This window comes from Nyctereutes procyonoides, unplaced genomic scaffold (assembly GCF_905146905.1).
Source record: "Nyctereutes procyonoides isolate TBG_1078 unplaced genomic scaffold, NYPRO_anot_genome, whole genome shotgun sequence".
Taxonomy (NCBI): Eukaryota; Metazoa; Chordata; class Mammalia; order Carnivora; family Canidae; genus Nyctereutes; species Nyctereutes procyonoides.
The window spans coordinates 48,259,094-48,286,733 of record NW_026575140.1 but is presented as its reverse complement, the minus strand read 5'-3'; the positions used below and the strand labels follow the sequence as shown (position 1 = coordinate 48,286,733).

Sequence of the window (27,640 nt, the reverse complement as noted above, 5' to 3'; positions counted from 1 at the left end):
CTAAGTCTCATCGTGTCCTCTGTTCAAAACCTCCATGGGAAGCTACTCACAAGAGCCAACTGTCGAGTTTTAAGAATTTTTATAATTCATTAGTCATTATTGAAATTTTATAATTTTATATAATTAAAAAATTTTTATAAAATTGCTAAAAACAAAGGTAGTGTTCAAAACTAAGCACTCGCTGTTTTACATTTTACTATTGTCTATACGCTTTCATTCCTTACATCTGCGGTATCTGTGTGGTGGAGACTGCGTACCATATAATGTGCTTCCGTCCACCTCCCTTCACAACACGAGTGTGTTTACACCATGGATTTATTGTTGATTTTCTAGACCGGTGCCATCCAATAGAAACAGAATGGAAACCACATAGGTGATTTCAAATTTGTAAGTAGCCAGATTTAAAACAGGAAACAGGTGAAATTAAAGTGTATTTTATTTAACCCAGTATGTCCAAAATATTGTCATTTCAACATGTAATCAATATAAAGTAACTAATGATATACTTTACATTCTTTTTTCATACTAACTTCAAATTCTGGTGTGTATTTGACACTTAAAGCACATCTCAATTCAAACCAGCCATATTTCAAGTGTTCAACAGCCAAACTGTCCAGTGGCTGCCATATTGGACAGCACAGGTCTAGATTTAAGAAGAAATCAGCAGAGAAAATAATGCGGATTAAATTTAATAGTGCTGAGGCTAAGAGATTTCAATTCAATTAACACAGTTTGCTCTAACGTTGAGAAATCAGTAGGCCATGTACCAGATTTAATGACAGACTTATTGGGAAGAGAGTAGTGTAGTAGGCTGAAGAGTGACCCCCAAAGATTTCAGATCCTAACCTTGGAACTGGTACATTTTTTCACCTTGGGTGTGATTATTTTTGATCATCCAGGTGGGCCCTAAATCCAATCACTAGTGTCCTAATGAAGGACAGGCAGAAGGGAACTTGGTAGGAAACAGAAGAGGCAGCCATGTGGCCATGGAGGCAGAAACCAGAGTTAGAGGGCCACAGTCAAGGAATGCCACCAGGAGCTGTTAGAGGCAAGGGCTGGAGGCTCCAGTAGGAGCATGGTTTGGACCATGATCTCGATTTCAGACCTCCAAACTGAGAAAATACGTTTCTGATGTTTTAGCCACCAAGTTTGTGGTAATCTGTTACAGGAGCCCTGGAAAACTTATCAGCAATGGGATGCAGTTCCATTTGCCATATTAAGGTTGAATTACAACCACAGGTAGGCTACAAATAGAAGAATCTATCAAAAAGATCAACAAAAGCATTCTGTGAGGAACACGTGGCTATAAAGATAATAGTGTAACTGGGTATTTTATTATTTGTAATTTACGTGCTACACATCTTTTGTATCAGCACAATTTAGAATAGCCATGTTGGAGAGAGACCATACCAGGTCGGTCTTGTATCCTCAGCACCCAGCAGAGCCTGGCACATAGGACACTCATATTTTTGAATGAAGGGGACTATGGGCCTCAATCCTCCCCAGCACAATAGGGTCAGAGGAATGGGATGGGCTCCCTAGGAAGGCAGGGCTGGTGTCAGATGTTAGAGCGCCTACCATGTGCAAGACTGGGGTGGGGGCAGTCAAATTCAGGGAGTCAGGTGTGGGACCCCCGCAGGCTTAGTCCAGAGATGAGGTGCCATGGGACTGCTGGGCAGAGACTGAAGCCAATGACAGCAGGATCTATGACGGCCAGAGCCCCTTCCGATAGCCTCTTCTGTCCCTCATTCTTGCAAAGGGCCTCTTTGGGACAAGGAAGAGCCCAGGTGTGACTCTATCACAGCTACTGTAGAGTTCCAGCTCCCCAGCTCTCCACATGAGCCGCCCATTCTATGCCTGAGTCAGGAGCCTGGGCATAGAGTAGGAGGTACCCTCCTCTGCCATGTAATCTAGATGATTTGGAGTAAGTTACTTCCCCTTTCAGCTCCAAGGTCTCCTCTCTGGGACAACCATGGCCCAGTCTACCCCTGCAGGCCCAACCTGCCACAGACCATATGGAGGCTCTGGCCCCCTGCCCTTCACATCCTGTCACCCATTTGCAGGACTGAGCCCCAGCCAGTCACTTGATCCCTCTACATTCTCTCTTCTCCTCTCTTAAATGGGCGGTTAAGTGACTTGTTAGCTTTCCACAGCAAGAATTAGCCAGACTGGTTTGGGCCCTGGAAGTGAATAAGGGAGATAGATTCCAGACCTATGCCGACCCGATCCTGGATAAGAAGGGACTTAAAAACCCTCTGGGCCCCAACCCCAGTCCCCACATGCCTGCCTCATGCCTGTATCCGTATCCCACAACTCTGTAGTACACATCTTGAAAGAAGGAACCAGAAGACTTTTGCTCACGGATGAGACCACAGTGAGGACTCGGCCAGAGTTAGGAGGAACTAAAGAATAACTGAGAAGAACTCAAAACCACTTGCCTATCTTTTACAAAGGCCAGGCTCTCCCTGCCTTTGCTCACCCTGTCCCTCCTTTGCTGGCATACAGTATATCTCATCAAACCCAGGGGGAAGGGCTTCAAAACTCAGCAGGTTGTGATCCTGGCTCCTGGACACATGGCCCATCCTCCTGAGAGTGGGAGGGTTCACCTTCTGCCGTCTGCCCTATTCCCTCCCATGAGGACTTCCCTGGTGGGCAATGAACTCTGGCCTCCCCAGCCCAGGTTCAAAGTTAAGAAGAAAATAAGGGGATTAAGGAAGCACCAAAGGCAAATCCTCTCTTATAACAGTATCAGACAACTGTTTCAAAATATATTAGATTTGGTTTTTATTGTAGAGCACACATATCAGGGCAAAGTGCTGCACACACAACTACAAATCATTTTTGGGAAAAAAGCTGTAAAAAAAATAAAACTGCAACTGCTTTAGTTATGCAGTCCCGACTTGAATCCACGCTGGCAAAGGAGTTCTGGCCCCTGAGAGGGGCTTCTTGACGGCTGCCCCAGATTTCTGCAGCCTCAGGCCTGGGCCTCAGTGAGTCAAGGCCCCCCCGGGGTGGTGGCAGCCCGGAGACTGGGAGGGCTTCTGCTCTCAGCAGGCCTAGGTAGGCCATGGCAGGCAAGGAAACATTCCTAATTAATCTAGATCAATACCTTGCAACCTTTGAGGATCTGAGTAGGTGGAAACTGCCAAAGACTTTATTATCTTTTTCCTTTTATTTCTTAAAAGCCCCTTCCCCAACTCCCACGCCCCTGAGGCAGAGGAGGCGCCAACCCAGTCTGCAGACCTGAGCTCTGGCCTTGGTTGAATGCATGCTACAGGCAGACAGAGGGGGTGGGCAGTTGCCTTCCTATGGGGATGACATGGAGAGAAGGCCCAAGCTGGCCAATGTAGGAGGAAGGAAAGGGTTAGGAAAAAGCCAAGAGACCAAAGGAAAAAATAAAAACTCAAAAACAAAAGAAAACAAAAACCCTACCACACACCACAACAATTTTCCATACCCCAAATGCTAGACTTGGAAGGACACCCGTCCCTCTAGCTAGAAACAATTCCTAAAACTGCCCCAACATGGCAAGTCTAACTGTTTCGTACAATCACACGCATATGCATGAAAGGAGCAACGCAGCAAAGAGGCGTGCTCTTGGCAAGAAAGATCAGGACCACTGTAGCCAGCCCTGCGGCAGCCCAAGGACCTGTGGGCAGAGCAGGCCAATGGGCATAGAGGAAGCCTGGGGGCTTGGCCAATAGCTTTGGGGTGGCAGAGGACTGTTTCAACCCCACCCAGTCATCCTGAACAACTCTGCTGCAGGAGAAAGAGGGTGTTTGCATGAACTTCCAGGGCCTGGAGAGCGGGTGAGAAGTGGGAAGACAGAAGGCCTCCTGCAGAACCAGCAAGGAGCACAAACGAGACCTCAACCCAGACATTGGGGGGTGGGGGGTGGGGCTGAAGACTGAACTTCATTTACAACACTGAAAAGATTTACATTTAAAGCAAAACAAGAATTTTCTTAACCAAAATATTTTGTTGCTTTTAAATAAACCCAGCCTGACACAGCCCCACTTGAGGACAGCTGCCCCCCACACCTCTACTGGCCACTCTGGTGTGAGCTTCTGTCCCCTACAGATGCCAATAGCCTTTCCATTTTGGAGGAAAACCAAGAACATGAGAATCAGGTCCCAGCCAATCCTGTTCTTCAGCCTCAACAGGCAACAAACCCAAGGAAAAAAATGTAAGGATCAAAAAAAAAAAAAAAAAAAACAAAAATAAAAAAACAAAACAAAAACAAAACAAAAAACAAAAAATAAAAAAACCAAAAAAACTGAACACAAGGAGGGGGCAGCTATGTGAGGATGAGCCAGAGTTCCCAGGAGGGCACGGCACGCCTCAGTGCCTGCGCATCTTCACCTTTCGGGCAGGGCTGCCTGCTGCCTCTGAGCAGTCCTCTCCAGACTCGTAGGACTTGCGCCAGTAGTTCTCAGAGCTGAAGCTACTCCTCCGACGGTGTGTGGGCAGCAACACGGAGCGCCGGTTCTCTTCCTTGTCCATTTCCAGGATCCGAGGCCTGCGAGGGAAGGGGTAGGTGGAAGCGTCTGGGTCAGACCCTCACCATCTTGGTGATTGCATACTTCAACTTGGGGGTTCTCCAGGAAGGGCAGCAATGGCAGGAACACGCATCATCTTTTTGCCCACGGAGGGCAGTGGCCTTGCTCAGTCTCTGAAACACTTCCCAATTAACCCTGTGGGATATGCTTAGCTGTGGGATGTGCCTAGCTGAGTCTAGTACCCCAGGACATAGCTAAGGCTGCCCTATCACAGTCTCTAGACTTTGTTCGGTCCTCCTGTCACCTCCGCCCACCCTTGCTCTGCTCACCAACTCCACTAGCCCCTGAAAGCAGCACCCTCTTGCAGCCTCAGGGTTTCAACCCAGTACCTCCTGCCTAGACAGGCATTCACGCATAGCTTCCTCATCCTTGTTGTCCCAGCTTAAACATGTCCCCAGAACCCTTCCCCTACCCTTCTGAAATGGGTCCCTGCTCTGCTGTCTTCGTCCCGAGCTTCCTTAACATTTAAGTATAACCCACAACAGTGTTTGTCTAGGTGGACAGAGAAGGAAGTCGTGGGAGGCCCACAATGCAATCCCCCCTTGTCAGAATCTCGGCCCAATCCTTGCTCTCTGGGGGTATAGGAAGTAGGTCCTGGGTTAGGTGGGAATGCCACCAATGCCACTGACCTGGAAGCAGACATAAAGCTTGGAAAAGTAGGTAACCAAGGCTCCTAACCACCCACACCAGGCACCCCCCCCCCGCCAACCCATTTCACTCCACAGCCAGGTCATTTGTTGCTGTCCTTTGTTGAGGGTCCTAAGCTGAGTACCTGTGGGCAGCATCAGGGTCTGCCTTGCGATGGGACCGCTTGGGTTTCAGAGCAGGGTCCCTGTTGTTTCCCGAGAGACGATCTGAAGCATAGCTGGGTGGTAACACAGAGCTGCTCAGGGACTTTGTTTCCAACCGGGGTGCATCTAATCTCGTCCTGCAAAGCAAAGACGCATGGGGTCACCAATGGGCCTGTGGGGAGGGTGTGGGCCCCATCAGACCAATTCTCTCTCTGGGCCAGAGAGAGGAGGACCAGCAGTCTCTGCTCTATGCCTCAGTCTCCTCATGGTTCAACTAGGTCTGGCTGACTTGCAAAGATCCTCTTTCTTAAGTTCAGGCTTAGGAGTAGGAACACGAACACTTCTGTTTGAGACGTCTAATGATAGGGACCTGCTGCACCACGGGAAACATCCAGGGTTCTCTCAACTGGACTCACCCTACTCGGGCCCAGAAGCTCTTCAGGGGCTTCTACTCCACCTGCAAGAGTACTGAGGGCCCACAAATACTCCCCAGCAGATACCTTCATTCTTCCTGAAATAGCAAGACAGGAAGGAAGGTTCCTCTGGCCCAGGCCTACAAAAGGGAAAAGAAGACTCCCTACTTTATCATATAGGAATGCTAAGGTTGTGGCAGAGCCAGAGAGCCCAGGCCTAACTCAACATTGACACTTGGCTCTGATCCCACCACAGGCACCTGGCAACTTCTGCTGGTTACAGGATGCTGACCAAGTCAGGGTAAAATCCCCACCTAGCACACTAGGTGTGAGTTTTAAGGAACACACTGCCCGGTAAAGGGAAAACATGCAAGTATGGATGAGGGAAATAGAGAAAGTGAACAAGGAGGTGGTCCAGGGCAGTGATAGGAGTCCTTTATGAAGCCAGGCCTGGAGGAAGCTAGCCTGGGAAACCTCAAAGATGCCCTGAGACTTCTTGTGTAATTTTGAGAAGGCTAGCAAGTCAGGCTGGTGGCAGCAAGGAGCAGGAGAGAAGTCTGGGGTGGAGAGTTATGGGGACACATCTGGCAGAAGGTGCCCATAGGCAACTGTGCAAAAAATAGTCACTTGGTTCTGAGAAAGGTGCTGTAGTCAGAGCAGAGCATCCTCACAAGAACACTTCAGGGAAGACAGCGGGAGGGAAATCCGAGAGCTGCCCTGGATTAAGCCACATGGTGTTCTTGGTAACAACTGCATCCAAACCTCACAGGTTTCTCTACCTACCCACGATTGAGGTGCTATAAAGAAATGAGGAAAACTAGGTTGGAAAGGTGGTAAGTCACAGTCCTAGAAGTCATGGGGGAAAGGTTTAAGCCCAGGTAAGACTCTTAAGCCTGACAAGCAGGAACCACAGGGTTCTGACCCTGAGCAGGGGTCTTTCTCCTAAAGCCAGCAGATGGCGCCTTCTAGCTGAGAACCGATGTTTGAACACCCTCCAGCCCAAAGCGGTGCATAGACCAGCACTACTGTGACTTTTCCCTGCACTTGTCCCTGCTTGTTTGCTTTGGCCCCATGGACAGGAAAGCTAGAGTAGTCAGCTAACCTGCCTGGCCCACCAGTCTCTGCCTCCACTCTCGGCACTCCAGGCTCAGGAAAGTACGACCTACCTAGCAGAAAAAAGGAAGAAGATCAAGCCCTAATGGTGCCACTTAGAATCCAGGCTAGTTGCCATCCCTTTTTGGGCCTACTTCTCCATCTAAGCAAAGAAGGGAGAAAGTGGCTGGCCCTAGGGTCTCTTTCAGTTCTAAGGGTCTAGAAATCAAGTGGCCTCTTTCCAGCCATGATTCTTTTTTTCCTTTAATGATTTATTTGAGAGAAAGAATGATCATAAGTGGGGCAAGGGCAGTGGAGAGGAGGAGAAGGGGGGACAAGGAGGGAGGGAGGGAGGGAGGGAGGGAGGGAGGGAGGGAGGGAGGGAGGGAGGAGGGAGGGAGGAAGAGAGAGAATATCTCAAGTAGACTCTGTGCTGAGCCTGAAGCCAGATGCCGGGCTTGATCCCACAACCAGGAGATCATGACCTGAACTGATACTGATACCAAGAGTCAGACACTTAAATGACCATGTCACCTAGGGCCCCCTCAAGGCTAGGATTCTAGAGAAGGATAACAGGAAGAGGTGGTGTGAGGAAACACCCAAACACAAGGGTGGGGATTAGAAATCACCGGAGCCCCAAGGACCTCCTCTTCTTTACCAAGCTAGGCCTCATTCCCCGCCCCCCATCCCCACCCTCCCGCAACCCTTTCTGGCTGAAAGGTCCAAGTGGCAGAGATCAGACTAAGACATTAGCCGTTAAGCTTGGCTTAAAGGCCTCCAAAGGTATCAAGCTTTATGTAGGGAAGTCCCCCTCTGGCACGGTGGAGCTAACTCCAATGCTAAGCCCCCACAAATACCAGGAGCAGGTGAGGTGGCTCAGGGCAGGAAAACCATTGAAGGATGAAAAAGCCCCAGTGAAGCCCTGGTGGGCAGGGCCCTGCTCCCTGCAATTGTTTCCTCAGGTGACTGACAGATGGTAAGAAAATGAAGAGCAGAGCCACCAAGGGGAGAGCCTGGCCCACACACCTCTGGGGCTAGAAAACACTGAGCACATCCTGCCACAGAGGCAGAACCGGCAGACACTGATGATCCCTGGAGGGGCCCCTGCCCTTCTTGAGCTGCCTTCTTGGGAGGCCAGTCTTGGCAGGCAGGGGCAGTGGTGGCAGACCCCCACCATGGACGCAGGGCCACTGGAGAGGCTAGGGAGACGGGGGGACGAGCTGAGACTAGACAGGCCAAGAACATGGACTGGCTCTACTTCTAACTGCCTCAGGGAGGCAAAAGGTGTTGTTCCTTACACGTGACAGTACCACTGCCTTCAGGAGGCAGCCCTCCAAGAAGGAATGATCAGAGGTGGCCCTACCAAAAACCCTGCCTCCGGTACCCACTTTGGGGATAGTATAAGCTCTGGGGGCTCAAAAGTGCTCCTGACACATCCTCTGGGGTTGTTAAAAGTACATCTCAGAGGTGCCTGAGCGGTTCAGTCTGTTAACTATCTTCCTTTAGCTTAGGTTGTGATCCCAGGGTCCTGGGATGGAGGCCCGCATCAGGCTCCCAGCTTCACAGGAAGTCTGTTTCTCCCTGCCTCTGCCTCCTTCTCTCTCTGCCTCAAATGAATAAATAAAATCTTAAAAAAAAAAAAAGAGAGAGAGAGAGAGAGAGAGAAAGAGAAGAAAAGAAAGTACATCTCAGAACAGCTGGAGAAGTTCCTGCCTCCCACCACTTCCAAAAAGCTACCATGCTGCAGGAAGCCAGGCTAGAGCCAAGATCCCAAACCCAGCGCCCACTGGCTGCTTAATTTCTGAGAACACCCCACCTTAAAAGCCAGCTAACTTCCAAGAAGCATACTAGGCCCCCTCAGGGTTCAGCAAACAGATCCACAACCTTGAAGTCAGGAAGTTCTACCAGTAAGGGCTGGGTCCGGGCCTCCTCAGGTGGCAAGAGAAAAGGAAACCTGCCTTACAGATCTGAGTCAACATCAAGGGTGGTAACAGCAAGGCACTCCAGGTATGGAAGGTCACCCACAGTGTCAAGACAGCTCCCAGGACAAAGCAGGCATTAGACACAGGTACTGGGGAAGGCTAAACAAAGGGAAGATGACTTAGCATTAATATTAACACGTTAACATGTGACCTGAGGGGCAAGGGAGGGAGGTGACTGTCCCAGGAGGTCTCCTCACATTCCTTTCTCCCTCACTGAATCCTCTAGAGAAGCTGCTGAGGAGGATTATTCCACTGTAAGGATGGGAAGCAATACTAAATCAGAGAGCAAGTCACTGGCCTAAGTCCCACAGCTACGGTCCCGGGATGGCCTCTGAAGCCAGGCGGGCTGTCGGTCTTACAACAAAGCAGACTATGGTCCAGGCAGACAAGGAACCAGTCTGCCCCTCAGGTCAATCATACTCAACTTCTGGCTCCACCCTCATACCAAGCACCTTTGTGCTTACAAAGCTCAACTTTCCCAATGGAGCAAAGAGGCAGTGTGGCAGGCCTGCCTGAGCACCCCCTTGTCTACTGAGTGACCTCGGCCTCTAGGTCTAAGCTCTAGGACCTGAGTATCAGATTCCCACAAAGCCCAGAACTGTACCGTTGTCTCTCCTGCAACAGTACCCCCCGCCCCCCCCACCCCCGACACCACTCCCCATCTTCTACCAAACTCCCTCCAACATCACACCTTGCTCCCTGAAAGACAGTTCTTCTACATCGGTCTCTGGAGAGCCTAAACAGCATGTGAAGGATATAACCCAAAGAGAGGGCACCTCAAACCCATGGTCCTAGCAGAACTTCCAGCAAGACCTCCAAATCCAGACCTACAGGATAACCAGGCCCCTAAGGCTTATCCAGATCATTCCACCTGATTACCAACATGTCCTACCACATACTTGTAAGCCAGAGCTCCAGAGGACAGACCGGAGGGCCGGCATCATGGGTACCCAGGAAACCCCTGTACAGGTCTGGTAAGGTACTGATCTCCACAACACCAGGCAGCCAGACAACACACTTGCTTTCCCCAGACTGGGGCCAATGAACAACAAATCTCCAGGTTTCTCTTTCCTCCCACTCGCTGTGTTTCTGCTGCTCACACCACCTTACACCTCGACTGGACACAGCCTTCCTCATCCGCTACTCCCAACTCATCAAACTCAGAGAGAAAATATGGTGAGGAAGGGGTTAGGAGAAGCACATAGCATTCTTCAATTTAACCACCCCTAGCATGACTACTACCCCAATTTACAGGTGAGAACACAGGACTCAGATAACCAACTTGTATTCAGTGAAGAACGGGCAGAGCCAGGCTGGGAGCCTAAGCCAGTTTCATTCCCAGGTGACCTCACTGCTCTCCCATTCCTCGTGCAGGGTATATGCACATGGACGCACACACTCACTGGACCAGGAAAAAAAGGCGAGCTAACCTTTGGCCCAGGGGATGAGAATCATGGAGACAAGCAAGGGCACCAGTCTTGGCAGGGCAGCGTCTCAGGCCGAGTCAGGGAAACCAAGAGCTGGCCACTAACCCCTGGAGGAATGAAGCCCAGAATGTACCCTTCACTCATACACACAGAACCTCACACTTGGGCTACTCTGCTTTCAGGAACAGTCTCCCCCGACCCTGGAATTCCTTGGGTCTGAAGGACCAAATAAGCCATTTAGCTCAGCCTCTTAACAGTCTCTCTCATGCAAATCCCTCTCACCCCACTGCTTCCTGGTATACATCAGCCTTGGTTAACATTTCGCAAAGGAACCTCTAGCTGCTCTTCCCAGCTTCAACCCACTGAGCTGAGCTCACTTAACCAAAAGCAAAGACGCGGGCTGTTAACACTGCCTTGAGCCACTTTATCTGATTAAATGAAGAGATTAACCGTGCAGGAAGACAAATCTTGTAGGCAGACCTAAGGCATCCCTGGGTGCCTCCTGAAAAAAACAAGGGATTGGGTGGCCTGGCTACCAACCAAAGGCCCTGGAGGCCCACAAGCCATTTCCTGATCATCAAGTGTTGATCTCCAACCTCCTTCCCATACCTCCCCTCAACTACAGAGATCCTCTATACTTTGCACTTTCCAGCCTTTGAACTTACCAGTTTTTAGTTTGTTTTTAAGAATTTTTAAGAATTTTTGAAAGAGTGTGTGCACATGCGAAAGAGAGAATGAGCACATGGAGGAGCAGAGAGAAGCAGATTCCCCAATGAGCAGGGAGTCAGACACAGGGCTTGATCCCAGGATCCCAGGACCATGACCTGAGCCGAAGGCAGACATTTAAACTGACTGAGCCACCCTGTCGCCCTGAGCTTACCATTTCTGCCTGGCTAGCAAGGTCTAGCTCAGGAGCTATATCCACCAATCCCTGTCCCAACCCACGCCCCGCCCCCCCCAGATAGATTTTTAAATTTTTGTTTGTTGTTGTTGTTTGGTGGGCCCCAATAAACATACTTTGTTCTTTTTTCTGTTTTAAGTATTTATTTATTCATGAGAGACAGAGAGGCAGAGAGACAGGCAGAGGGAGGAGAAGCAGGTTCCATAGAGGAGCCCGACACAGGACTCAATCCTGGAACTCCAGGATCACATGCTGAGCTGAGGCAGATGCTCAACCAACCGCTAAACCACCCGGGGGTCCGTACTTTGTCCTTTTACTCTGCTTGTGTTGGCTGGCATCTTACGTGTCAGTACTATTACATACCAGCAGAGCTAGGATCAAGATCTTAGCCATTTACTGGTTGTGACCCCAAAGAGACTCTAACAGTAAGCTGCAGCCTCATTCAAGGGGAACCCTCAGGTGGTCACTCCCAGCCTCCTAGTCCTCCCTGTGAGAAACAATGGTACCAGTCACATGAAAACTCAGCACCAACTACATTCAAGGGTGCCGCATCTTGTTGAATCAAAAAGCACTTGGTGGCCACCTACCCATTTCTCCCCATGAGGCACTTAGAAGCACTGTCCCAGCTCTGACTGACCTGGGTGCCCTAGGCCCTTCCACAACAACCTGTGCAATTTTTACTCAAACTTGAGAAGGCAGGACTGGCTCCATCCCCTCTGCCTATGAGGAGTATAGGGCCAGGCTCAATGCCTAGATTCCACCCATCTAGGATGCGGCCTCACCAGCAAGTCAGTCAAGTACTCGTCAAGGCTACATCCTTGATGTCTGGGTAGTGCTCCCTTTTTCATCCTGTCACCAGCTTGTCCTTTTCTTTTTCTTTCTTTTTTTTTTTTTTCCAGCTTGTCCTTTTCCAAGATAAGCCCATACAGCTACTGTGGAGCTGTTCCTCATTTGCCTGCATTGTCCTCCTGATCTGGGCTGGGCCTACATGAAGAGCAACCCCACCCCAGCCCCCCATAGAATGCAGAGTTGGAAATTCACAGTATCGAGTATGGGCTATAACTGTCTAAAGGGGGAGGGGGTACACTGACAGGGCTATAGGTACATGTTGATGCTTCCTGCATGTCGGAACAGTTAACACCTGAGCCCCGAAGGATGGCTAGGTCAACCAGTTTCCACTGCATATGTGGGTCATTTGCAGGGTAGGATGTGAATAAGATGAACATGTTAGATACAAAAACATTCCCATCAGAGGCCACATTGCTCCAAGGGCCCAGGATACAAGTCCATGGACCACACCAGGAGTTCTAAGTACTTTAATATGAGGAGTACTACCAGACAATAAGAAAACTCTAAAGAAATGAGGCTGGATGGACAGGCAAAGCCCAACAAGGAGCCTGGCTTTTATCCTGGGCCTCTCATCTGGTCCCCTGAATTGTCTCCCTACAGCTGGGCAATATTCTAGCTCAGCTGACCTGGGGCAGCAGAGGCCATCTTTCCACTCCTCCCCAGCCCCCTCATATCAAAGCTCTGTGCTTCTGTTCTCTCTAGCCCAGTCTGTGACTGGCTCCTGGGCCCATTTGAGTCAAAGGGTCAAAGGGCATCAGTAACCCACCAATGATCATTCTCCAAGGTCAGACCACTGTCCAGGGGCCCAGCTGGCCAAAAGGCTTCAGGGGGACCTGGTTAACAGTATAGGCTCCTAGCTCCACTGAGAAGCATCCGACTCAGCCAGCCTGGGAAGTAAGGGAGCCACCATTCAAGAGGGAGGAACTGGAAGAATGACCTGACACTCCAGCTCTGGCCACTTCATTTGCACGTCCAGTGAAGACTTCCCTAGGAGAAGTTATTGTGGGAGGCTTGGGGGGAGGGGGGAGGACACCTGGGAGGTTGCTACTCTGGTTTTACATCACTCTGGGAGTTCTTCAAGTTCCTAGCCTAGGTGGGCCATTTGGTCCTGGCTGCAGCTGGAAGTGCTAGTACAGCCCGGAAAGAAATGACTGGGGAAAAGAGGCCAAAAGGGAGCTACAGTCTGGGTTCCATCACTTCCGTATTCTGGATTTTGGCCTGTGCTGGAAACCACAGGAAAAGAAAGTAGAAAGGCAGATAAAAACCCTTCTTCTGATGAATTCTGAGAATATTCTTAGGCTAGAAGGCAAGATGCTGCCAGTTCATAAACAGACCCATGTCTACAGCTCCTAGATGTGCCTGGTGCTCTCTCTACCTGGCCCCCAGGATGGTTGTTCACAGACCTCTACCATTCCCATTCTACATATGGTACAACAGAGACTCTGAGTTTTGACTTGACAAAGTGGTAGAGCCATACCAAAGAGACTTCATCCACCACAATATTTTGGAGTTCTGGCCCCCAAAGGTCAAGATACTCAAGTTACAGACTAAAATTTAAAAAATGGAAGCCAAAAAGTAAGGACATACTTAAAAAAAAAAGGGGGGGGGGAGAACTCCAAATGGCCAAAGCTAGAATTACTGGAGCATAAAAGAAATACCCATAAATCCATACTGATATAAGTAAACAAATAAGTAAAAAAATAAATGAAGGCAGGAACAAAATCTCTTCACAGAAGAATTCCAAATAACTTGGGCAGGGAGCCCCCATTCAGGGAGGTGGCGCTAACTCCCCCACTCCTTATGCGTGGGCTGCACACGACTTCCCTCCTCAGATAAGGGAAACAGTGACCTTAGAGTATAGAAAACCAATGAACGCAACCTCAACCAGGTGTTCAAGGTCAACATCAGCAGTGAGAAGTCCTATGTGCCCTGGATGTGACCGAAGAGAAGGTAGCTTCACCTCTGTGGTCTTCCCCCCCCAAACCCCTATCGAACCATGAGAAAAATGCCTCATTCCAAGGGAGAGATATTCTGCAAAATACCTGACCAGTCAGGGTTATCACGAATAAAGCAAGTCTGAGAAACTATTACAGCCAAGAGGAACCTAAGGTGACATGATGACTAAATGTAATGTGGGGTCCTGGAACAGACAAAGTATGTTAGGAAGAGACTAAGGAAATCCAAATAAAATCGAGACTTCAGTTAATGATAACATATCAATTACTACTTTCTTGACTGTAACAAACACGTCTCACTAGTATAAAACGTTAACAATAGGGAAAGTGGTATGTGGGGTAAATCAGAGACTATATTATTTTCACAATTTTAAATCTAAAGCTAACCTAAAAAAATAACATTTTGTTTTGTTTTTCTAATTTAAATAAAGACGGCAAGCTATAGCATACCATGTTCCAGCGCAGGGGGGCGGGGGTTGGTCCAGGCACTGGTTCTGCTCTCCCCAGTGAGGTCTATACAACCCTGGACAATCATCTAGCCTCTTGGGGCTCTACTCTAAACACAGGCTTGTCTTCACCCAGCACCTGTTTGGCTCAGTCCATTCACCCCACAAGCAGAAAACCAGAAGTGCTAAAGGGGCTAGGTCTGGTGATGTTGGTCGGTACATCCCTGACTCCCTCGCCAGAAAGGAGACAGCAACAAGCTATGCAACTATTAAACACTGCAGCCTAACCTCCCACCTTCCTTTCCTCTTCTCACTCCCTGCTCCTCCCAGAAGTGAAAACCCAGGCATTTTTAAAGCAGGCTGCTAAAGCGCAGTCTAAAAATAATCAGCAAGAGCACATGTGACAAATCAGAACCAAGAAGATGGGGAAAGAAAGAGGGGGAGCGGTGGTCTGGAAAAGAGGTCCCCAAATCATCTCTCAAGACTGTATGCAAGAACACTGGGAGCATGTGCTTCTGCTTAGCCCCAACTCCCTAGTTAAAGTCACAGAACTTAATTTTCCAATGAAGACAAAATAGCTTTTTCCTCAAAGAATTAAAATAAAAAAGTATGAGACCTGATAGCCTTTTCCTCTCCCCAGGCTTCATGCTGCTATGCTATTGATACAGAGGAGCCAAGTTCTAAGGGAATCCAGCCCTACATCTCCAGACAGGCCTGCAGGTGCCAGACACCGGGGCACTTACTTCCTGAGGATGATGACCGCTCTGCGCTCCTTGATGTCCTGAGGCCGTATGCAGTGAGTGATTTCATCAGCAGCATATCCACTGAAAATAAACACAGAGCATATGAGCTTGGAAAGGGAACAGACAACCAACGTTCCTACAGGGTGAAGAGACAGAAATATCGTCCAGGTCTTATGGCTACCTCTGCCTTGTTATTTTGAGAGGTGCAAGGGTCTACATGGAAAGGGAAATCACCTGTTAAGTTCTAGGATGCTCCAATCAAGAAAAAAATCTAGGATGAGGCAAAGGCAGGCTTGAAGGCAGAAACCACAGCAGGAGTCTCCCCACACCAGCCAGAAGCCCTTCTTGTCAAGGGCACCCCAAGAAGGTATACCTTTAGTCACCCTACAGGCAGTTAGAGCGACTCAGGCCAGACCTTGGTAAGAAGACAAGAACTGCATCTCCTCTTCTTCCCCCCCCCGCCCCCCACCCTTCAACACAAAGAGGAAGCCAAGGCAGACACAGACAGCCCTGAGTCACCAGAGAGAACTAAGGGTGCAATGTTCAAAAAGAGAATTTGTCTACTTGAAAACAAGCTTTCAAAAATCTCCACTTGGGGGGATCCAAAATCTTGAAGACAGCTGTGTTTGGGATATTTTAAGAATTCCCATCACACTCAAATATCTATTTATTTTCATCAAGTTACATGATTTAAAAAACTGCTTAGACCAATGAACGTGGGTAGATGACTGTCCTCTTCACAGCTAACATCTTTTGGATTTGAAACTCTGGAAGCAAACTCAGCATCCTGAGCCTCCTCACATGCCCTCACCAAGGAGCATGGCACCTAAGAGGCACTCATACCCCAAGTTCCTCCACAGAGCTGAGGCAGCTCTACACAGCCATTCACATGCTCAGCCACAGGTGTAGTGGGAGGTGGACACACCTCAGCCTTATCTTGCTCAGCTTCCCCCTGACCACCCTGGACCACAAATCTTCCTCTCCATGGCTACTAGTCAGCTCCCCTCTCAAGAGCAGCTATAAAGACACCCATTTTACTGTTAGAAACAAGGCAGGCCTGGGAAAAACTCCTCTAAATGGCTAGGCTGCTCCAATATGGAGAAGAACTAGAAGTAAGACAAAATATAAGAAGTCCAAGAGGGAAATCCCTTCTGATTTGAGGGAGACACAGAACCTTTAAAGATTTTCCCTCCAAGCTGCTCCTAGACCAGATGTTTTGTTTTCTCTGTGAACATCACTCCTAGAAGAGACCATGGACAAATATCCACAGTCAAATCAGTTTGGAACATGTTGAAGAGTTTATTTTTTTAAAGATTTTATTTATTTATTCATGAGAGACACAGAGAGAGCTAGAGGCAGACACACAGGCAGAGGGAGAAGCAGGCTCCATGCAGGGAGCCCGACATGGGACTCGATCCCAGGTCTCCAGGATCACACCCCAGGCTGCAGGCGGCACTAAACCGCTGTGCCACCGGGCTGCCCCATGTTGAAGAGTTTAAAAAAAAAATTTTAAAAAGCATGACTATATTAAGAGATCTGAGAATTATTACAGAAGAATCTGCTGACTGTTTAACTGAGCACTGACCAAAGAACCTTCTCTCAAATAACACCTATTAATACCTGTAAGCCTACAGTGAGAAATGTCACTGAGATAGAAATGGAGAGACCTGGGAAGCCCCGGTGGCTCAGCGGTTTAGCACCGCCTTTGGCCCAGGGCATAATCCTAGAGTCCTAGGATCGAGTCCCACGTCGGGCTCCCTGCATGGAGCCTGCTTCTCCCTCTGCCTGTGTCTCTGCCTCTCTCTCTGTGTCTCTCATAAATAAATAAATATTAAAAAAAAAAAAAGAAGAAGAAGAAATGGAGAGACCTGAGTTAGAATCTGAGTTTTGTCATCTTACTACAGCATTGTGTGACCTTAGTGAGGTCACTTGCTGGGCCTACAACTGTTTCTGCATCTGTAATAAGAAAAGCAGTAGAGAGACACCTGGGTGGCTCAGTGGTTGAGCGTCTGCCTTGGCTCAGGGTGTGATCCCAGTGTTCTGGGATCAAGTTCCGCATTGGGCTCCTTGCAGGGAGCTTGTTTTCCTCTGCCTAGGTCTCTCACAAGTAAATAAATAAAACCTTCAAAAAAAAAAAAAAAGGGAACAGCTGTAGGTTTTGGGTGTTCGTCATGCTTTACAATTTAGGTATTCTTTTATGACCACAAAGATTTCATATCTTACTTTGAGAGAGAACATGCATGTGTGTGCACAAGCCAGGGTGGAGGGTCGGGTGGGGAGACACACGACACATGGGATTAGATGGAGAGAGAGATCTGCACTGAGCACAGAGCCCAATGCAGGGCTCAATCTCACGACCCTGAGATCATGACCTCAGCCAAAATCAAGAGTCAGATGCTTAACCTACTGAGTCACCCAAGCAACTCAATGATAAGATTTTTTAAAAGATTTTACTTATTTATTAGAATCAGAGAGAGAGAGAGAGAGAGAGAGGCAGAGACAAGAGACAGGCAGAGGGAGAAGCAGACTCCATGCAGGGAGCCTGACATGGGACTCAATCCTGGGCCTCCAGGATCACACCCTGGGCTGAAGGTGGCGCTAAACTGCTAAGCCATCGGAGCCGCCCATAAGATTTTTTAAAAAGGGACACTCTTCTTCCCTTGCAGGCAGAATCAGAGTTCTAGGACTACATGGTTGGTACCCTTGGAACCTGTAGGCCTGTAGTGAAAATTGTTAGATAATGCAGTGTGCCTGGCACAGCACTCCCATTCACTAAGCACATGACACAAGCCAGCCAGCCCTGGACCACGGGGGGGGGGGGCAAGCTAGAGACTTCAGTTCAGTACCTGCCAAGGAAATGTGATCTGGGTTCCTCTTGCAGGGATCTGCCAGCAGAAAAGACCCCATTCCCAGGGCTATGAGTTCCAGAGCTTGTTCTAGGCTTTCGTCACTCCACACTGGAGGAATGCAGGTGTGGGGTACAAGACAGTCCTGTATAAACACAGGACACCCCCCACCCCCCGCCCCGCAAAGAGCAATTGGAATTGCCTCCAATTCCCCAAAGGTACTCCAAGGCACTTTTTTTTTTTTTCCAAGGCACATTTCTAAGGCCTGTTGACAAGAATCAATCTGTTTGACATGGTTATAGGCATACTGGGGCCCTCACCACCCATCTTCAACAAGGAACCACATTCCTTAATGCAGAAGGAGCAAACCCAGATAGCTGTCAAACCTTAACTGTCCCCACCTCCCAAGGGCTCCAGAATGAATAATAAGCCATGCCAGAATTCTGCAACTGAGCCCTGGCCTCAGAAGAACTAGTGTGGACAGAGAACACACCTGAACTGCTCATTTGCACTGGTCTTCTAGAACTTCCTGTCAGCTGCGACAGAGCCCACTGACCCCTCCTCAGTATCTCAGGTTCCTCTGAGAGCAGGAGGCTCTGAGTCCTGGCCGAGGGAAGCTCTTCTGGCTAAACTTCAGCAGAAAGTATCCAGCAGAGACCACAGAGGATTATTTACTGCTAAGGAACCTACTTACTATAAGGAAAACTGTCTAAAAGTCCAACTCTGCCAGCTTGAAACTTAATATGCCCTGGGTTCAGGCCTTATCCTTGGCATGAAAAATTCCAGTGCCTCCTGCTCTTTGTTTTCACAGGGACGGGAGAAGAGGAAATACTTCATGCTGGTCTGCCTCCTGCTCCCTGCCTGGGCTGAGCCCTTTCAAGCTCCCCCCACCCCATGTAGCAGTGACCAGCATGTTATAAACATTAAGAGCAATAGACCTGGTTCTGTCACCCACTAGCACTATACCTTACCCTTACAGTGACTAGTTTTTTATTTAACAGACAGACCAAGACAGCACAAGTAGAGGGGGCTGCAGGCAGAGGGAGAAGGAAAAGCAGATGCCCTGCCGAGCAGGGAGCACAACCTAGGACTCGATCCCAGGACCCTGAGATCATGACCTGAGCAGAAGGCAGATGCTGAAACGACTGAGCCATCCAGGCACCCTGCCTACAGTGACTCTTAAGAGTCTTTCTTCTCCCCAGGGAAACTTTCCTCAAATCCCCCAGTCTGGGGGATAGATACCATACCTCCCGCCTACCCACATATCTCTTTTTTTTTTTAAGATTTGTTTATTCATGAGAGACACACAGAGAGAGAGATGAGAGAGAGAGAGAGAGAGAGAGAGAGAGAGGCAGAGACAGAAGCAGGCTCCCCGCAGGAAGCCGGACATGGGACTCGATCCCTGATCCTGGGATCATGCTCTGAGCCAAAGGCAGGTGCTAAAAGACTGAGCCACCCAGGCATCCCCACACACCTCTCTACTACTAGGTTTGGCCTTGTGGAAATTGTGTTTTCCCTGTAAGACAAAGTGCTGCAAAGGCCTTATTCATCTCTGTGCTCATGAAATCTGTGTTGAGCTCAATTGTTCTGTTGCAAATCCTTCCTCAGAGGATTAGGTACAGATTAAATGAGCAGTCTGAAAAACTTTTTCTAAAGGACTATGCAGGACTGTACATCTCTCCTGTAAGGACGGTTTTGGAGACAGATGTAGTCAAGGCACATTCCCAAGACAGTCACCATTCCCCATCTACTGTGTACCCCACCCAGGACAGAACAGAACCAGAGGTAGAGGGACTGGCCAAGATCACAGGGACTGCCTGGCAGCCTCCTTACAACTGCAGTCACCTGTTCTGGGAAGCCCCCAACGAGCCTGCCTCACACTGCTAATGGGCCAACAGGACTAAGAAACGTAGGTTTTGGGGGACAGTAGGCCAGCCATCTGGGCACAGGGGTGGGATTTTGATCTCACATTTATTATAACCAAACCCAACCTTCTAAAATGACATATGGCCTAACTTTATGAGAAGTCCTGGGACTTTCTAAATACATAAGGAAGGTCAACCTGCTCCAGGTTTCTCTACACATCAAGATATAATTAGAGAGTAGCTAAGCACAGAAAGCAGCTCGTCTCTAGAGACATCTTACCTAAACTTCAAGTATTCAGTAGTGTAAAAGAAATTCAATCTTTGATAACAATTTTAAGCCATCAATAGCCCCATTTTTGCAGAGAAAAACTAAGGCCCACAGAGATTAAGTTACTTACCCAAGGTCAAACAGTGGGGACACTGGAACTCTAATCAAACTCTTGATTTCACTATCTATGCTATACAGATTTTTGGTTTTTTGGTTGGGGGAGGGGGTAGGCAATAAGGAGTGGAGAGAAAAGCCCATCTGTGTTTTCTGGTGACAAGGTCCAATCTATCCTGAGGGCCTCATTGGCCTCAGGTAAGGACATCCACATACCTACCACTTTCAAGGAAGAAGTCCACAAAGGTGAGCCCAAACCCAAGAGAGCTAGCACAGTATCTCAGTGATGGCTGCATATCAACTGCCCAGGTGAAAATGGCCAGCCAGCCCTGAAATTTGTATGGCCTATTTATTTTCTCCTTGTTCTGAGCTTCATGATTAAGACCACTGTTCACCTGCTAACTTCCTTTCCTTTGCTGCTTCTGCCATCTTGTTAGGCCTGGCAGAACCAAGGCCAGTCAATCTCCTCGGCCCAGAGATCCTCCTGAGGATGCACAGCCCGGACTTCATCCTGAGGTTCCTCCCCCTCCTGTGGAACCAGAAGACTGCACACAAGAGATGTGGCCCAGGACCTATGTGCCCTACTTTCCCGACTATTTTAAGCCAGAAAGCTAAATTTTGCTTTCAAACAGCTGAACAAGATCAGCTCTTAGCCCAGAACGGACAGGGGTGCCCACTCCACCCAGTATCAGTTATTACCTAGAAGCTACAGGCTGTGTTCACTTCTGTGTGTCCCACGGCTGGATGGTAACAATCACTTCCAGATGGGCTGCTAAGGGCTGGGTCTCTGGGCATGTGGCCACCACAACCACAGACCACGTAACAGTGATTAAAAAGTAGCAGCAAGTAAGCAATTAGCCTTGAGGTAATTATTTTAATTAATCCAACTAAAATCTGTTTTAATCTGCCCGTTTACCCTACAGAAAACAGGAGAAGAAATGTGGGAAGAATGGATATGAAGGTAAAGAGATATTTATTTCCCCTAAAGAACAGCATTGAGAGAACCCAACTAGGCTCAACATGAAAAGGTTACCAACAAAACAAAAACAAGAAAACTGGGGTTGAAAAGAAGTTTAAAGCACTTCAGGAAGGGTCTGTGAGGCCTTGCTCTAAATGCCACATTTGGACATTGCTGAGTCAATGTTTGTCACATGCTAATGTCTACACTGACAACTATTAAATATAAAACCATATTCCTGCCATGTAACCTTGGTCGAATATAGACTCCACTGCCACCAACAACTGAGGAGTCTGATGAGAATTACCAGAACCCCTCCGCACCTGCAGAGAACCACTATTTTCCTCAGCCCCTCTCTTCCAGTATGCAGATTTACAGCTCATCACTTCCAAGCTAGGATACCTACCAGGAAGAGCCCAAGCAGCATTTTAAAGAGAGGCACTACTATAAAAGGCAGGTGTTCACCCACCTGCATACCAAGTAAGCTGAGAGTACCAAGTGAGCAGGTGCTCCAAGATTAAAATTAGTGGGGGCATCCAAAATCCTAGAGCAGTGGCTCTCAATTGGGATGATTTTTGAAGCCCCACCCTGTGGTATCTGGCAATATTGAGACATTTTTGGTCATCATGAAGGCTAAACTGCTATTTAGTGAACAGAGACCAGGGATGCTTCTAAACATTCTACAGTGCACAGGACAGCCCTTGCAAAACAAAGAATTGGCCAGCCCAAAATGTCAATAGTACTACCACTATTGAAAAGATCTGATCTAGTGCTTTCCCATGGCATGCCTCACCAGAACCTATATTTCAGGTTGAATCTGAGAACTAAAAACGATTTCCATTAGCCACAAGTCAGCATCTAGAAGGCCCCACCTTACATACACCTCCTCTCTGCTATTGCCACCAAAGCTGCCGTGCTCTCCCTGAGCATTCCCTAACTTCTTTTCGCGGCTAACTTACAGTTGCCATTCAAGTTCTACACCTTATTTCCTCCTTAAAAATTCTTATACTACAAAATGGGTCCCCCTCTGCAAAATACTCCTGCAGTTACTTTCCTGGGCTTAGCTTAACTGTGGCTTCCACTAGGCTGTGAACCCCATGAATGAAAGAGCTGTATTTTAGGCTCCACCAACTCCCTAGCCCCTTCCCTACCCAACAAGAGGGCAAAGGAGTATTAAATGCCTATGTATGAAAGCAAATACCCATTTAAGTGCCTACCCTGTACCGGGCTCTGTATAGACACCAAATCACCACTTTTAGTTCTAATAGGTTTTGGAAGTTGGCATTACCCTCACTTTACAGATGGGAAAGCGAGCTCAGAGAACGCCCACGAGATCCCAAAGCAAATGAGAGCCGAGCTGGATTCAAAGCCTGGGGCAGCACTTTTCAGGACATAGCTGAGCCTCCCACATTAACTCCAAAGCCAAGTCAGAATCCAGGAGTTGGAAGGGACTGGGAAAGCTTTCCTTTACTCTTCCAAGGAAAAGATGAAGAAAATTTTCCTGATGATGCAATCCTGTTGCTGATCACTAACAGACCTGCATTTTAAGAACTCGAAACTTCTGCTCTTCAATAGAGGGGGGTGTGTACGCTGGAGAGGGGAAAAGTCTCAAAGTCACAAACTGCCTCTTATGATCACCCCTACTACACACCCAACCACTATCAGACCTCCTGATGGCAACCTATGACTATGCGGAAATTAATATGCCCTTAAAAAACTAAATAGCCTTTGTGTGAAGTCCTTTTAGCATCAAGAATCCTTCAGTGAAGTCAGACGCCAGACTGCCTTACACAGCAAGCCACTTGTGAGGGTCTGCCCTGGAAATCCCATCTTAAAGGGCTTTGCTAAGACATCAATCTGGGAGCACCACTTAGATCTGACAAATTTGGAAGCCCAAATTACAAAGGGAGCCCTTGACAGATAAGTGGCTATTTAAGTTTCAGATGTATAAGGAAGCCAAAGTAATACTTCTGCTATCACTGATTTCCCAAACTTCCCCATCAGGAAACCTTGGGATTTCACAAGGCTCTGCTGCCACCCCAGATAGAGAAGCAGCCACAGCTGTTTAACCCAAATGAGATGGATGACCTGCCTCATACTAAGAGGGCTCCAGGGAACTCACTTCTCCCCAGGACCAGTGTCCATAGCACAGACTTCAGAGGTTAAGCTGCTCACAAAAACTCCATGTGTCCTGATCCTGTACTAGAATTCGGTGGTCAACCAACCTGCTCTGAACAGCTGTAGTCTAGAGCTCCTAAGAGGTTTTGGGGATTACTGAAGTACAGTGCTAGGTTACTTGTTTTAGGGCTAGAAGGAGACAAGCCTCCAGATAACCTTTCTACTTCGTATAAACAAAGGTGTTCCAGCAGGCAATCTTCCTGGGGGCTAGGGTACAGAGAGCTATTTCTCAGCAGGACCTGGGACCCAAAACAGGCCAACAACCTAGTTCACAGAACTCTGTAGTTCTGCAACTACAAAGTCAAATATCAGGTAAAGAGACTTACTTTATTTGGTTTCATATAGCACCAGTAACAGGTAACACATTCTTACAAAGGGCCAACAGGCTCTTCTGCAGCCAACAGGGGTTGAATTTTCAGAGTTGGATGCACTCTATTTCTGTCCTAATCACTAATCTGTTCAACTCTAGGGAAGTCACTCCCCATGTTAGGAACAAAGAATGTGTATCTACTACTCTCAAGGACTTTTCTCTGCCTTTTCTCTTAAGGAATCCTTAAACGGTTCCTCTGTTTAAAACAACCCAAAACGGCAGAGCTGGAAAGACTTTCAGATAACAGCTCATTTTTTAAAAAAATAACAATTTGGAAACGGAGGCCCAGAAAAGAAAAGGGACTTGCTAAAGTCATACACAGAAAGAGACTCTGAAAATCTGAGCCTTCTAGAAAGATGCCTTTGTATTAATTTTGGCCAAGTCTGTGATCACACCAAACCTGCCCTCAGGATACAAAATTCTAGATTGGTTCCCTGACCGCTCCCTACTTTCTTCCCACACATGTTTTAAACACAAACCCCTTTTTCCTCTTCACCCTCCTCTCCCAGAAACCAGAAGAAAGGGTCAGAACTGTAAAAGCGCGGGCTCCTATTTGCTGCTGCCTCCTGGGTGAGAGTGGGTAGCTAAGGCAACAGGATGCAGGGCCGCCCCTCCTCCCAGATGGGTTACCTGAGCACAGTCACGCTTCCTCTGCGCACCGGCAGAGAAAGCACAGGTTCTGACACCCGGATAGGCTTGAACTGGAACTTGCAGCCGAAGCAGAGCGCGGAGTCGCTGAAGAAGGACACGGACACGATGGGGCGCTCGAAGATGTGGATGGGGTCCACGTGAGAAACGATGCAGCCGCCGGGCTGATAGTCGTTGATGACGGCGCTGTTGACGAAACCCTCGGGAATGACGCGGTGCTCCACCAGCTTCTGGATCACCAGCTGATGCACCCACTCGGGGATCTCGTCCACATCGCCCGGCGGGTAGAGGCGCTCCTGGCCAGGCCCGCGCTTCTGCAGCTGGGCGCCATACGTGTAGCCCTCGCCGAAGAAGTACTTGTTGCGCAGCGGGGCCCGGTCCACCGTGTGCTCGTTGTACAGGCCCTTCTCGGCGCGGGACACCACCTCGTCGATGCGGGCCTCGATCTTGGCGCACTCGTCCTGACTGAAAAGGCGCATCTGGCGAATGCCGCTCTTCACCTTGCGCGCCTCCTCCTCCTTCTGCAGCTGCTGCTCCTCATAGTCGCTGCGCTCGGGGTCCGAGTCCTCCTGATACTTGCGCTTGGCCCCGGACACCGGGTAAGGCTCGGCGGCGGCGGCGGCGGCGGCAGCGGCGGCCACGGCGGCGGCGGCGGCCGCCGCTGCCTCCCGGCTGCCCGCCTTATAGTTGTCCCGGGACGTCATGGACTTGAGCTTCTCACGCAGGTCCGTATAACCGCTGGCGGCCGCCATGGCCCCCGCGACGCTGCTCTAGGGTCCTCCGGGGCGGGAGGGGCGGCCGGGCATGGCTCTCGGAGGACGCGCCCCGGCGCCCCCGGAGGAAAGGGGTTCCTCAGCGCCAGGCCCCCATGCGAGGCCGGAGGACCCGGCGGGGGGCGTCGAGGGGGTGGGCGCGGGGTCGGGCCTCAGGGGCGGTGGGTCATGCAGCGGTGGCGGCAACGGGACTTCCTCCTCCGCCGCCTTCTCCACGTCCCAGAGAGCAAGGGCGCCGGCAGCGCCTCATGCCGCGGAGGGCCGCTGCGGAGGTCCGACCCGACTCCCAGCCAGACCCTCGGACGCCCGGCCCAGCCCGCACTTTAAAGCGTTCCTCACGACGTCACGGGCCGTCCGCCCGACGTCCGCCAGCGCCGCTCCTCAGCGGGCTCCTCAGCGCGCACGCGCAATGCCGCCGGCCACCGCGGCTCCGCGCGCAGCGGGCATGCGCGAGCGTGTAGGCCGGGTCACTGGAGGCGCCGGCGCAAGCGCAGATGGGGACCGCTCGGCGTCCGCCGCCCCTCCCCCACTCACTGAAGAGCTCCGAGGGAGCACCCTCAAATAGCAACCTGCCTCCTTGACGCGCCACCTCCGCGACCGAAGGGCTCCCTCCACAGGGGTGCGCTCACGCTGTCAACGCCGTCGCTATGCTGCGTCACGGCATCGTCCAAATGGTCGAAAACGCCTCAGCCTTCAACGCGCAACCACCGGGGAACCGCCACAACCTAGGCTGCCCGGTCACCGCCCCCTCTGCCGTTTCCAGTTCTTTCATTGGGTCACCGGCCAAGCCCCGGGCGGGTCCAGACGGGAGCTTCCGGAAGTTGGTTCGCATTCATGTCTGTCAATCAAGCGGTCGCCTTGGCTACTGCGTCCGTCACTTAATTAGCTGCGTGGAGGGCGTCGAGGACCCCTGAAGGGTGAAATGGGTGGCTACGTAAGTGCCTGAGTGGAGGCGCCAACGGAGAAAAGCCCTCAGACTGTTTAGGAAACTTCTGAAACCAGCAGAAACTTCTCAAACTGCGGGCCCGAGAGCACCGGGCCCCAGCTCTGCGTCCAGACGGCGACGGCCCGGGACGCTGGACTGAGGGGGCACCTCCCTGCCCCCCACCCCCGCCGCCTCCCGGCCGCCCGGCCGCCCGGAGTGGACGTTCCACGAGTCACGTCCCGGTGGCGGCGTGCGCAGCCGCGGACGCGCGGGGTTTTGGCGTCCGTCTTGCTCCGGGTTGGAGATGGGTACAGGAGCTCCTCCTCTGAACGGCAGAAGGAAGCTCAAAGGGACCTGTAGGCTCAGGGTGGAGGCAGAGCTCTAGATGATTACGAGGGACACTTCGAAAGTTTTGAAGCCGTGCAGTCAGTCGGACCGGGTGCGTGCGAGAGCAGAGGCGTGGCGGCTCCGCGCAGGGGCGGGACCCCAGCCGGGGGTTTCTTTCCGAAAACTTCCCGCGGCTCCCGGGATCCAGTCCATCTGTTCTGTTGGCGTTCAGAGCCCTTGTTCGAGACCTTCCCGGCCTCGCTTCATCGTCCCTGTCCGCGAACTCAGCGCCGGCCGCGCTCTGGCGCTGCGCGGGTCTGCAGAAACCCCGTCACGCCTCCTGGCCTTTGCCCAAGCGGTTTCTTCCTCCAGCACTGCTAGCCCCCTTCCACCCATCTCCTTCATTTTGATTTTGTGAGGCTCGGCTCACCTTCCTAGCAGCCTCCCCGGATACTGAAGTGAAGTGCCATCTCTGGCTTCGTGATCTGGCCTGGGCATCTGCCTTCAGCCTGGCCTCCCTGGCCGTTTGCCCCGTTCTGCATCCTCTCCGCCGTCGCCCCTCCCCCCAACTTGCCAACCACCGAACTGACAGGCCCGGGTTTGGTTCTTGACCTCCTGACAGAGCTGTATGACCCTGGGCAAGTGACTTGCCCTCTCTGAATCTCAGTCTTCTGGTCTGTAAAGTGGAATAACCTTGGTACCCACCTCATTTGGTAGTTGTGAGAACGAAATGACGTCATGAATGTTAACCAGAGGGGATTGCACACCTCTAGTCAGGATCTCAGTTTCCAAACTGAAGAGCCTGTCGGTTCCTGTGGGGAGATGTGGGTTGTGTCCGTTGCTGGGCAAGGCCAGCAGGGCCCGTGGCATGGGGAATCCCGGACACCTGGGACTCCAGCATTGTCCCCAAGTCCCTGCTGGGCCACCTTCCTTCCCAAGAAGCAGTAGGTGCTGGGGAATATGGAGCAGGCACCAAGTCTGTAGTAAGTTTGACTCCTGCCCTTTTCTGACACAGCCTAGTGGGGTGCTGGTGGTGGTGGTGGTAGGAAGGCAGCTGCAGGTGATGAGGTGGGCAGTGGGCAAGGCTGTGGTCAGGCGGCCTGGCCTCCTGCTTCAGTCCTTCCTCGGCCAGGACTGAACACCTGAGCCGGGACAATTGGCCTGTGAGGGCTCAGGCCCTTCAAAAGCCCAGCACTCACCTCTAAACTGC

General features: G+C 50.2%; 1 protein-coding gene across 1 annotated transcript; it reads right to left on the bottom strand.

Annotated features, from left to right (window-relative positions):
* Nucleotides 1-153: 153 nt before the first annotated feature.
* On the bottom strand, nt 154-25,750 carry ALKBH5 (alkB homolog 5, RNA demethylase). The gene is made up of 4 exons (XM_055306565.1): nt 24,388-25,750; nt 15,159-15,239; nt 5,332-5,487; nt 154-4,519 (listed from the first exon to the last, which is right to left on the bottom strand). Exons 1-4 carry the CDS (start codon nt 25,155-25,157, stop codon nt 4,342-4,344), a joined length of 1,185 nt encoding a protein of 394 aa, XP_055162540.1. The 5' UTR covers nt 25,158-25,750; the 3' UTR covers nt 154-4,341.
* Between the last annotated feature and the right edge of the window lie 1,890 nt (nt 25,751-27,640).